Below are 13,256 nucleotides of genomic sequence, written 5' to 3' on the forward strand. Positions count from 1 at the left end.
CAGGAAATTGAAAGTGTCTTGATGTTATCATACTTCTTTTAATTTGTTATAAATGTACGATATCATATTAAAGTAGATAAAATTAATACTATAAAACTATTAATCTTTTTAAATTAAAATTAACATGAAAGTGAGAAATGTTTAACTACAATAATTTGACTACGGCAAAGGAGGAAGGAAAACCTAATCAACCATACTATATTAACGATAGCTTTTTCATAGCAGCTATAGAATTGGTCAATGTCACTTCTGTTACATGGATTTCTGCAACCACATTCTCAAATAACAAGCGTGAAAATATTTTTCAAGTCTACTGTTTCTTCATTTTATACTTTACCAAATTTTTCCCTCTTTCCTAGAGATAGATCAGAGCATGTAAACAAAGAATGAAATGGTTAAATATACCAGAGAGAAGGGTTTTCCTGTAAATTGCACCTTCCACATTCCAATCAAAATGATTCTGAACTCCATTGGGGCATTTGCGCATGAAACAACAAAAGTTGTGATTGGCTAGGCATTTTATTAGAGCTCCATGTACTATTTATTTATTTTGGTCCTTGAGTGATGGTTACTAAGACCTTTGTATTTGGTCAATAAATCCTACCATGATAGCTATAGTTTGCAGCCACATTTACTCAAGCAAATCTCTGTCACAGTGTCACGTAAGCCACTTCCTAGTCCCTTGAGCTAAAAATCTAGTGCTTGCATTTTTTTTTGTCTCGTTAAAGTGGAATGATTATATAATGTTATAATGAATACATCCACTTACATTCATATATAACAGCTTAAGTAAAAAAAATTGGATCGACTTCCACCAGAAGATGGAGCCTGAATAGTTAGCCACAAAGGAAGCTACCTAATCTGTTATCCTTTTTCTCTCTTTCTATAAACATGAATAGTCTTGAAGGAGCTCAGAGTGGCAATCATCCTCCTCAAATCCTCCGATATAGGGTGAGAAACATCAGGATCCATCAAAATTTTAATATTAATATTTTAGGTGGGTTCTTAAGCCGTGCAAACTGGTTGTTGGTGCTTGTCTTTTTTTTTTTTAAAGCATACCACTGGATTGCTGATAATAATGCGTATAATTTGTAATGGGATTAGCTATCATATTATGATTTTTTAAGCAGATGTACACATTGGATATTGAGATTCTCATTTAAGAGTTAAGGTGGGGTCTCAAGCCATGCAAACCGGCTATATACTATGTTTATAATCTACTAAACAAACTTAGCCGAGGACATGAGCAAGTATCACGTGGATCAGGGTTGATAGAATCAGAGCAAATGAGAGCCAATACTCTTGTTGAATTGGATAAGAGTTCGGTCATGATAAATTTCACCCAGTAAGGAGATACATGTTGAAGGAGGAGGGTTTGGTTATAGTACTAATAAACTAGCCAAAGGCTCATGACTTGGCTGCAATTAATGACAATATGTATTAATAGATCGAAGCGACAAATGGTCTCAAAAATATCATAATACTAACTAAAAAAAGTTCAACCATCCTTTTTGTTAAGTAGTATGATGGTAATGTCCCCCTCATCAGGGTACCAATCATCTGAACATTGTTGACATCCATCTAGTTTTCTTTTAATTTATATACCCCTATTAAGTTGGTTCAAATATTAAAAATTAACCTAACATCGACGTAAAATTTGAATTAATCATAATCTGCATGCAATGTAAAGTTCCTTCAGATGAACCATGTTTGCACCTGACATTTAAGTCCGATGACCTAATCTCAACCTTGACTTTCGTCTAGATTATTCCATACTTGATATACGTTCGACATGCATCATGTCTAGCCTGAAAGGCGGCGATAAAACCATAAGTGCATGCGGTATATGATGTATTTGTATTACCATCCATCCGGAGCCATTGATTGCTTCCAGCAGCAAGTGGCTACTTAAGTCCATGCCATGAAGGTCTCAATTTAGATTGAGGGCAAGCACAATTAAATTCTCCGTCCACAAATCAGACACGAAGCATTCGATGTCTTTGTATGTGTATATATGTATTGAAGAACTTTTTCATGGGCTGAGTGGAATCCGAATCATATTCGATCATGGATATTAAAACTTAATTACGATGCATTTCGTTCTCATAAAATTTTATTTGTTGGATGTTTAGCAATATGATAATGGGAAGCGTGCTAGCTAAAGCAAAGAAGAAAGATAATGTAATGCACCAAAGGTTGACCGTTGAGTGGAATGGTTGCCACGGCCAACTCTTAGCTCAATCCGGATGAAGAAGAATCTAATCCTGACCTGGCGCCAGTAGACAATGGATTGAGACCTGTGGATGCTGTGCTCCTGGTGACCATATATCCAGATTTTTTCTTAAGCTTACAGAGGCGAATAGAAAAATACAAACCATAGAACAAACACAAGAAAAAGAATTAACATCTGCGTCATAGCTAGATTGATTGATCGTCATTTTATGTTTATACCTTATTATTTGGTCTTCTTACTCCGAACCTTCGATTGTTATGGCCATTTTAGTTTATTTTAATTTTTAGCCTGCATGCAAAACAGATCTGCTGCATGGAAAAATAACAGTAGATTGAATTAGATTAGGTCGGGTTTGACGTAGATATATTGTATATATATATATATAATCTCGACCATATGTAACCTGATCCAACATCAGCTTTCGACCCTTGATCCATATCTACCCACAAATTAATCACACAAGCACTCTAAATCATCTAACCATTAATAGCATGAATTTACTTTTTATTTAACCCAAGTTCAATGATCTTATTAACCAGCCGGTAAGAATATAACCAGCCAACTCGAGTCAGGACTTTAACCCATGACTCGAGTTGGCGGGCATTCTTGACTTGCTTTGATGTCATATGAAAAGTTTAGCCTGTAGTTGACCCCAAAACAAAAACATTCTGATCAAAGCACAGCCCAAAAGAGGGTATATTCTAGTCAGATATTTAGGTCAGATCGGTTTTTGGGGCTCCTAACTCTGTGTAACAACATGACTTAGTTGGATGTAAAGGTAGAATGATCTAGCATGTAAGGAGTAAAATTCGAATGTCAGTCAAACAAAGGATCACTTGCTGTAAAGTGGAAATAGGATTTTCTCTCAAGGAGGATGGATGTCGAATGATTTCAGAATCGCGCACGATGAATGATGCATTTAGAGACATTGATAGGTCTCATGGAAGTTCTCATGTAAGTAAACTTCAGAGATGTTCATGTCTCACAAGTTAATTCGGATCCTCTTCAATTTGGTTTCTGGTGCAAAAGACCCCAAGGAAATCAACCATCATTCATCTACTACTTTGGAGGTCTCACTTGGTGTTAGATGATTGAATTGGTGCTGGGATCCATGTCAGTCCACGGTGGAACATTCAGTTGCTACTGTTCAGAAGTGGGGACATCTGAATGCATGGGTTTGCTAGTTAATTAGAGGGACTAGATTTGAAGCCAATTCAACAAGACCAAAACTAATTGCACCCAGATTTCAAAGGTTAACGTTATTGCGGGGCCATTCAGTTTTGATGGGCACAAGCTCACGATTAAGTTCTAATGGGCTTTCAAATGGCTTCCTTGAAAAGATCACCTGGGCCTTTGTAGGAGCGTTGGAGGTAATGCATGGGTCCAGTGCACTCTGATTAGGAGAATCATAATCTTGTTTCAAGGTGGTGTCCATCTTTTAGAGTATATTTAGGTGAGTTAAAGGGCTTCTGGGTGACGCCCAACATGGGAGGCCCAAAGCTAATTCAAATGCTCATCAAGCAGGCCCGATATTACTTAGCCTTTTTTTTGTTTTTGATACAACGGTAACTCATACCGTACGCACATGAGTACCTATTAGAGTCAAAAAGAAAAAGTTGGCGAAGGGGTGAGAGAGCAGACTCCATGCTCTTCCAGTGAAATCCTCCTGACTGGTGCGCCGCGTAGGAGGCGACTCAGTCGGCCGCACTATTCGCCTTCCGATAAACATGGGTGGCTTGGAATGCTACAAGCCCTTCCACAATCTCACATATATCCCACAGGAGCAGGTGCCTATCCAGACGCCTGTGCCTGTCAGTACTCTCCTAAATCCAGTTGATCATCAGGGCCACATCACCTTCAAGATGGATATAGGTTGCCCCTAGGACCAATCTGGCAAAGATGATGCCCTCCCATGCAACTCTCAGTTCTGCACCACTAACTGACTCATTGAAGACGTGTCATCCTCCGGCCGCAATAAGCCTGAACTCATGATTTCTGATCACAAAGCTCACTCCATCTTTATCTTTGTCATCAATGATACTGCCATCAAAGTTAATCTTAAGGAAGCCAGGGGTTGGGGGCTCCTAGGAGATCAGATTGGTCCTGAGCACTCCACTAGCTAAGTGAAAGCCTTATTTAGCCTTCAAGTGCTAAGATTTCAGCATCATTAATCTTCAAGTTTAACAGATTTAAGCATTAAATCAAGGCCTTCATGGGTTGGTGACTGCCTGTACACTATAGTCCAAATCTTTAGATGCGACTGATTTATGTGGATAACTACACTTGATATAGATCATTTTGGCCACTATGAATGGAACTGGACAAAATTTATGAGTGAGATCTGCGACATCGAGAAGGTAAAGTGCATGCCAAACTTTCGGAAACTAGTACTTGGTTGTATAATGCACAATTGAGACAATCTTTTTATTAAAAAAAAATAGATAATTTTTCAAACACCATGACATGACGTCCTCTTAAAAAAATACCATGCACTGAGAGATCATACCAAAATTCCATCATTTGGACTCTAAAATTAGCTGATCAAACCAAAACTTTTCTTTTCGAAAAATATTTGAACCAAATGTCTCTCCCAACCTAGAAAGATTTAGGTAGAGCGACTGAAAACAAAGTCGATGTAGAAGTCGAGATCTGCCTCTTATAGAATTTTTGCTTTTTTATATTTATTTTTACTAGTCATGTATATTTTAGAAAAGTTGTGCCCGTTAGAACCAGAAGAGGGATCCAACTCGAATTGTGCAATGACGTACCTCACTAGCATAAATAAAGGCTATCTATCTCAGTTTATGAATCATCAATGAAGGAAAAGGGTACCTAGACCATACTTTCGGCAAATTTTTTACTTTTTTTCTAAATCTCTTGAGAGATTTATGTTGAGTTGGTTGAGGTAAGTCTTCGGTCCCCTTGATCAGTAAATTTTCAACTTTATCTAAATCTTTTTGAGAGATTCAAATTAAGCGGATTGACCGTAAGTCTTCATTCTCTTCGATTAGATCAACACCTCATAGGTCTAAACTTAACATTAGAGGAGGGATGCGACCAGTGTGGCATCTAATGTTGCAAACAAATATGTACCAAACAAATATGTACCTTTATTGATGCACATGTAGAGCAATCCTAAAATATTCCATTTTGTAAGAAAATATAAAATATATAAATAAATATACCACATTCCATTAGCTTAAGCTTTTAAAACAAATGGTAATTTTAACATGGTATCAGAGCAGAGGTCCTAAGTTCAAACCCTGTCTCCGCACTCTTGAACCCAATTATTAAAAAATTCACATGTTGGGCTTATCCATTACAAAAAAATCTGGCCCACATGTGAGGAGGAGTGTAAAAAAATATAAAAATATATAAATAAATCTACTTCATTCTATCAGCTTAAGCTTTTAGGACAAATGGTGATTTTAATACATTTGATTGTTAATTTTATGTCAGTCTCATAGTCCCACTTCCAAACATCAAACAAAAGGTTACGCGATTAGGTTTTTCCTAGACATATTCTAAGATTGAGTCCATTTAGAGACCATGCTTGTCAAACAGGAGTTGTAAGTGAAATTTTGATTCTATATGTAACCTGTGATCCTTTGCAATGCAATTGCAAAATTTATTTCAATCAAGGATCAACAATCAACAATGATATGTACTACAACATATTATACTCTCCAAATATCAAAAGCAGTTGATCTATGCCAACTTTCGACTAATGACTAATGATGAGGTCGAAGGGTATCCCCCCGAGCCCCAGAGCTTAGTCCCCATCAGTTTTAGACAGTGGAAGCGATTGCTTCTCCTCAGAGGTATTATCCGCTTTGAAGAGGGTTTCATAGTCTTTTCCAAAGCACGGTTTTGCCCTACAAAAGGCGCATCTACGGTGAGAGATACACGATGTTTTTCGTAGCTCAATCGGTAGAGCTCATCCCCACTTGGTATTGTCCGCTTTGGGGTTCGGTCACCCTTGGGCCTTACGGGCTCTTTGGGGTGCCGTCACCCCTCACAACTTTGTCCCTTCTGAGAGGGCGCCTCTGAAGAGAAAGGGGTAGCCCCCCTCCATTTAAGGAACAGACCTCTCCGCTATCTAGTCGATGTGGGATTAAGTTCGGACCCTTTATTCCTACAATATAGCCTCCCCAGCGGAGGGATCTGTGCCGGGGTCAAGGGCTCTCAACGAAAGCACCATTGATAAGGTCGGAAGGTATCCCCCGAGCCCCAGATCTCAGTCCCCACTGGTCTCAAAAAGCGGAAGCGACTGCTTCTCCTCAAAGGTATTGTCCGTTTTGAAGGGAGTTTGATAGTCTCTTCCCAACATACGGTTTTGCCCCGCAAAAAGCGCCTCTATGGTGAGAGATACACGCTGGCTTTTGCAGCTCAGTCGGTAGAGCTCATCCCCGCTTAGTATTGTCCGCTTTGGAGTTCGGTCATCCTCGGGCCTTACGGGCTCTTTAGGGTGCCGTCACCCCGCATGGCTTTGTCCCTCCTCAGAGGGCGCCTCTGAAAAAAAAGGGGTATCCCTCTCTATTTAAGGAACAGACCTCTCCGTTATCTAGTCGATGTGGGACTAAGTTCGGACCCTTTATTCCCACAACAACTAACTATATCTTTAATTTGGTTTTGGGACTATATTTCTCTTTAATAAAACTTCTTTGTACACACGTAGCAAAGGTCAGGAGCCTCAAAGACCTCTTAGATGGACTACCAACATTATCATGGAGAATAAAAGTTGTGGCAGGCCTAAAAAACTATGCCACCCTCTCATGGACAAATAAGTTTTCAGTATGATGAATAGGAAACAACTTAGGAAATTCAACCTTTATAACTCTGGGCAAAATTTTATTTAGACAAGCATCTTATAATTCTGCAAATTATGGGACAAGAACCTTTCTCCCTTGATCCTTAACAGCTCCTAGACATGCTGCCCAATTTCGTCTGCTGTTGTCCAAAACTAGGTGGTGTAGTCCACCCAATAACAAGAATGTTTAGAGGAGAAAAGCTTCGAGGCAGGAACTAGGATGATCAAGTAATACTGATCTATACTGCGGAAAACAGTCAAGCTACTATAGATTTAAGGCTTGTAAACTGTTAAAGAAAGTATGGACGTATGGTCAAGCTAGAACTTTAGATTTACAGTGGAGAAACTAATATCTTTAATGTTTTCTTGATTTCATTGGTTAACTCAATCCCCCAGGTAGTATGAAAGACTGAAACATGCCTTAAAAGGTCAGAGCAATGCTGTAATTTATATTACTGGATGCTTTGCTACTTAGTGAAAACATCTCAAGCTTTATTATTCAGTACTTGTTTATGGAAATCTTCTATTCAGTACTTGCAAGACCATAAAACCAATTGTTCCTACAATATACGGTTCCTGCTGGAGAATATCTGCTCTTGTGGATGAGCACTGATGAATGGCACTGTCAAAAATCGTATAGTGGCTAGGAAGATGTTCACATGAACTATCTTGCATATGGCTAATGCTAGCTGCACAATATTGTTTACTGAGTCATCTCCAATGCTAGGTAAACATTTTCCTGATCACTCTCAACAAACTTGAAATTGTTCGATCTTCTCGATCATGTGAAGTGGCCAACATAATATGACCAGATAAAAATATAGAACAAAAAAATAACAACTACTCATATCCACTCATGGAGCTCATGTTCAAAATTGCAGAAGTGAGAAGTTGGAAAGAAAAAAGTGTAATATTAAGAGAAGTGATCACCTGGCATCTATAATTAATATTGTTTTCTCACCTTTTGAGTGTATATTGGAGCAAAGTGATATTTGCCACCACTAGCATTTGAACCCTAGTCTCTTCAAAGGGGAAGTCCAGGATTTGAAACAGTAAGCCCTTACAAAAGGGGTGCCAAGCAACTAACAGAAGGTCAGTTCGTCTTTTTTTGTTTTTTAGTAAATCAAATTTATTAAATCAACCTAAATCAAATATATCCATGGGCATCCGAAATTAAAATATCTAATAATTTAAAAAGAATATCTAGCATAGCCATCTATAGAGTAAATTTTATACAATTAGCGACATATGATTGCGACACCATCCAAACACTATTAATTTCTCTATAAGACTGAAGAGTTGCTCTCATTCTCCAACAATTCTGTCTCAAATGATACATACTAATATTTGAAGGTATTGAACCAGAAAGCCACCTAATAACTGTCAAAAAGTCCACTTTCAGAATGATACGAGAAGTCTTTAAAATTTTAGTTGTGTATGGCATACCTTCGTGTGCAACCCACAATTTTTTTATATTCTTTTATAGAAACTATGGTGTTAAACAACCTGGCACCTGCTGTCATTAATGCTCCGCTCATATTTTGGATAACAAAATTTATTCCACCAAAATTACCTCTATTTAACACACTACCATCAAGATTAACTTTCAAAAAAAATCAAAAGTAGTGGCTCCTAGGTGAAATAAGACATCCTTGGGATCACAAAATATACAAACAAAGAACCATTAATTTTTCTAGCTATCAAGGATACTCCTGCGACCGTTACATTCATATACTTCTGTGCCTGTCTGCTTTCGTGAGTACTATTTTTCTTTTTAAAGGAAGAGAATATAGTTTTTTCTCCCTTTTTCAGAGCAAAAAAGCAACATGGGAACTGAAAAGCATTATTTATTCTTATAAAGCGTTGGCCATTCACGCATAATCTTTCTTCATCCTAAATTAGACCATTTTCCCAGAAGAGTACCTGAGACACAGCATGTGAAAAAACTGGCATCATTGTTTCCCAATCACTTTGTACTGCTGTAATCTCAAGATCTCATCCTCATACGGAACGATGACCTCTTCTTGCTCCTGTTATTCACGAGGCTATCCTCCGTCTCCTTCGCCACTTTCATGATCCAATCATGACTCTCATTTGTATCTTGCCTACGTGCCACTGTCATCTGTCAGTCATGCACTCATTGTATCATTCTCCATTCCCATAACCCCACTCCACCTATTAATGCTAACGCGTTTTATGGATCTCTTGTTAAAAATGGAGCTGACACAAAAAAAAAAAAAGTCAATAAAAATCATTACCCAAAGCTATTTATCAAGCACACATAAGTGACAAATATGGTCCCGTCTTACATCGAAAAGAAAGGAAGTGTGTACAGTTCCACCTTGTGACTCACTTCTAAATCACTCTTCCATCTTTTATATGGACTAGCTATTGGTCTGCATTTATTTCCTTGCTTGTTTGTGTTTGTGACTCAAACAGCTGAAGCGTTCCTTCTGATCTTTTTTTTTCATGTCCTAATTAAAATTATCACTTAAATTCACATCCGTAGACAAAAGAAACAGCAATAATAATTTTTACGAAAACAAAAACAACAACAATAATAATAACAATAACAAACAACAGCAAAAATTATAAATAATAGCACAGTAGGATATCTATGTGATATTTGAAGTCTCGTAACCTTGTATATCCACTCATTGTTGTCCACAAATTGCTTACATGGTTCCTTCTTATTACTGGCCATCAAATGATCATGTCTAGTACATCTAAAAGTACATTTTGAAACTAATTTAGCACTTTATTCTGCAAAATCTAGTTAATTAGTCGTGCAAAACAACATCCCCCATGAAACCTTCTCGGTATAGGCATGAGGAAGATGCTCTCAACTATTACAACTCATGTTGATCAACATTAGGCCCTCTCCTGTAATTTTAAGTGTCGGCTCATATGTTTGATACCAAGGGCTTGATGGATAATTTAGGAGAAAAAAGAAGTCGGAATCCATGATAGCCAATGTAATTTTATGTCTTTGTTGTTTAAACTTGCATCACTGTGCCACTCCATTTGATCATTTGCACTTCCATTTTTCCATCATTGTCTCTCATTCAGTAACAGTAAATATAAATATATTTTGTCAATCGAATTAATCAAGTATATCCTGTACTTCTTAATACAAAATCAAAATTTAATCTTAGTCATCGAGATTTTCTCTTTTAAGATTCATTTTTTGCTTGAGGATTTTGACAATATTTTACTAATTTGACCAAATGTTATGCATAGACATGATCATTTGGTTCACTTCTTATTTATAGTTACCTATTTGAGTTTGCTTTTTACTCTATCAAGATTATCAATTGATGGAATTCCACCACTACCTCATTTTATATGAAGTGGGCTTGAGACCAGAATGCATTACCCATCTCTCATGCTTATGTGAAATAGGAAGACAAATTTTACTAAACGAAAATTAACATATAATACCTTTGAAAAACAATCAGAAAAATTAGTTCTCTTGTATTTGAAAGTGTGTGCCCCACTTCACAAACATATAAAATTATATCCATATTGTTTTGAATTAAAATTCTTCTGTATGTTGGTGCATAGCTAGATATTTCAGCACTGAAAACCTATCGTTTCTTTGATCACTGAGCTTGACGGCTATTTTAGAAAAAGAAAAAAAAAAGATTTGATTATTTCATTTGGGCTTATATTTTTACGCACCTCATGCCATATTCTCAAGTGATCAGTAGAAATTGTGAGAGTTCCCAAACCTCATTTGGTTGCCGCTGTCGAATTTATTCTGCACCTCTCCATAGTTCTGTCCATATCTAATATTCTACTTAGTTCGCCTGCTAAGTTCTCAATATTAGTTTGCTCACAAAGTTTATATTACGCATGGGTTTACATATGAATTGCTGGTTATCCTTCAACCAATCTATGAAACAATATTCTCATACGTTTTCGACCCTATCTGAAAGAAATATTCCGGAAAAAAAACAAGAATAAGGTATTTTCCTTAGAAAGAAATTTCAGCTTAAGATAAGCTCTAGAGAAGTAAGAAGAATAAACTAAAATAATGTATCCGAACATGTATGTCATAAACAAAGGCGTGTTCCTCTCTCTCTCTCTCTCTCACGCACACACTCCATATACATTATCTTAGATTTTCTTTTGGGAGAACTTTGGAGGTGGATATAAGCGATGCAATAGTTTAGAGATTCCAGTATCATGTAATACTCCAGTGTTACTCGCCTTTACTAAAATTCTGAATACAATGAGCCCTAAAGAACATATCCAGGCTGCTTTGGTTTGAGTTAAGAAAGCAGTGTTGTTAAAGAGCTAACCCATCATAAAAGAAGATCATTATTTCTTTCCCCTTTTCAGGAGTCTTAAAGGTAAATGATTTAGTGGGAAGAAAAGCATTTGCATACTTCTAGTACTAGATCACGGTACTGATACTCTTCTCTCATGGCGAGCAAAGCATCTCTCAAAGATAATCTTTTCTGAGCAAATCACTCAAAGATAGTCGAGTACATAGTCTCTTTCCCTTTTTTTTTTTTTTTAATAAACCCTAACATCTTTACTAACCAAAGGTAGGAGAAACGAAAGAAAAAACAAAAGTAAATAGCAGCATTAGATTCAAAATCAAAGGCCAAGTTCAAAGTGCAAACCTTTTAATTTGTTTCTCTTTTCCTTCCACGTTTCATTCCAGGATCGATACGGAAGCTAGCCCTATATTGCTTAACAATGAGCTACAACCCTAACAAAACTACAACCCTTCTTTTGATAGCTTAGCAAGAAGGGCGGTTACCAAGGCATCCCGCCTCTCGGCCCGGGCCTCCTCCCTGGCTCGCCGCTCCTCCTCCCTCTCCCTCCACCTCCTCTCCATCACCCTCCTCTCCTCCTCCAAAGCCTCCATCGCTCTCCTCCACTCCTCTTCTTTAGCCCTCCTCTCTGCCTCCCTCGCCTCCGCGGCCTCCATCCATCGAGCCTCCATTTCCAGCTGCCGCCTCGCAAACTCCCTGAGAGCATTCTCCACCTCTCCTTCAGATACCCTCTTCCTCTCCACCTTCCTCTTCTTTTTACTCTCCCCCACCTTCTCCTCCTCCTGCTCCACCTCCTCCTCCCCCCACTCCTCTCCCTGGACTTGCACTCCCTTCCCTTTGTCTCTGTCCAATGCCAGCAGCCTCTCCATCCTCTCCGAGAATATCATCCGCATCTCCTCGTAGAAGGGGAACTGCCTGCTGCCCTCCCCCTCCGCGGCCTCCGTCCCCTGCTCAAAACAAAGCCAGATATGAGAAACAAAAAGAAAGAAAGGGGGAAAAAAAAGGACTTCCAATAAGGAAGAAAAGAAAGAGAAAGGAAATAACAGAGTTCACCTTGAAACGAGTGACGAGATTCTTCCACTTGGACTTGCACTGCTCCGGGGTGCGGTTGAAACCCTTCTGCTCCAGCCGCGCGGAGATGGCTCGCCACAACGGCTTGTTACGCTTGGTCTCCATGAAGCTCCGATCGAGCTCGGCCCGGATGGCCAAGAACTCCTTGGTCTCGGCGTGGGTCCATTGGGGGAACCGGTCTCGGTCTCGCTCCCGATCTCGATCTCGATCTCGATCTCCGTCGCCACCCTCGGTCGGGGGATTCACGTTGAGGTAATAAGGGTTGAAGAGGTGGTGCAGCTCCATGGCTAGCTAGCTTGAGATAGTTATAGAGAAGGGAAGTGAGTGAGAAAGGAGATCGATCGAGAAAGGGTGTGAACTGAGGGTGGTGGGGGTGGCGATGAAGGGGAGAGGGGGAAGGGGTTGTGGGGAATCGAGAGATCTGTGAGAGGGGAAGAAGGTGGGGACGTGGAAGTCGTGGTCGCATTCTATCTGTCAACGCGGAAACCGTTCGCTTTCCCATTGCTTTGTGCGAGCGCATGCGTCGGGGTGGCGTCACGCTTACGCGACGGCTGATTTCACCAAAGAAGCGCCCGTCCGCATGCTGCTGGTTTGGCAAACAACTTTCCAATCACCGCCACGTAACAGATTACTCTCCGAGAGATGCGCCAATCGCCGTTTCCCACGTCAGCATGGAACGGCGTTCTTGCACGATCCGGAGCCGCGTCGGCAACCGTTTTCGCCATGCCTTGGTTGCTAAGTATTTGCGGCGTGGATTTTGGAAACGCCATTAGATATCTGCGGGTGGCGGGCGGATTTCCACGCGTGGTTCGGACAGGCGTTGTATGAAACGGAGGATTTGCGAATGGCGTTTGCT

General features: G+C 39.3%; 1 protein-coding gene across 5 annotated transcripts; it reads right to left on the bottom strand.

The window, feature by feature from the left end:
- Nucleotides 1-1,033: 1,033 nt before the first annotated feature.
- Nucleotides 1,034-12,836, bottom strand: LOC103706687 (trihelix transcription factor GT-3b-like). Of its 5 annotated transcripts, none has more exons than XR_015974346.2 (3): nt 12,383-12,813; nt 11,675-12,276; nt 1,034-8,102 (listed from the first exon to the last, which is right to left on the bottom strand). XR_015974346.2 is itself a non-coding variant. In XM_008790886.6 (2 exons), the coding sequence occupies exons 1-2, from the start codon at nt 12,683-12,685 to the stop codon at nt 11,773-11,775; spliced, it is 807 nt and encodes a 268-aa protein (XP_008789108.4). In that variant the 5' UTR covers nt 12,686-12,836; the 3' UTR covers nt 11,661-11,772. The 5 variants fall into 5 exon arrangements, 1 of the variants encoding a protein (XP_008789108.4); XR_015974345.2 differs by having other exon boundaries at nt 1,034-8,125; XR_015974344.2 differs by lacking the exon at nt 1,034-8,102 and adding an exon at nt 8,788-9,263.
- Between the last annotated feature and the right edge of the window lie 420 nt (nt 12,837-13,256).

The sequence above is a fragment of the Phoenix dactylifera genome, chromosome 17 (assembly GCF_051530095.1).
Source record: "Phoenix dactylifera cultivar Ajwa chromosome 17, Ajwa_hap1_PhDact_Kaust_v1.1, whole genome shotgun sequence".
NCBI classification, from domain to species: Eukaryota; Viridiplantae; Streptophyta; class Magnoliopsida; order Arecales; family Arecaceae; genus Phoenix; species Phoenix dactylifera.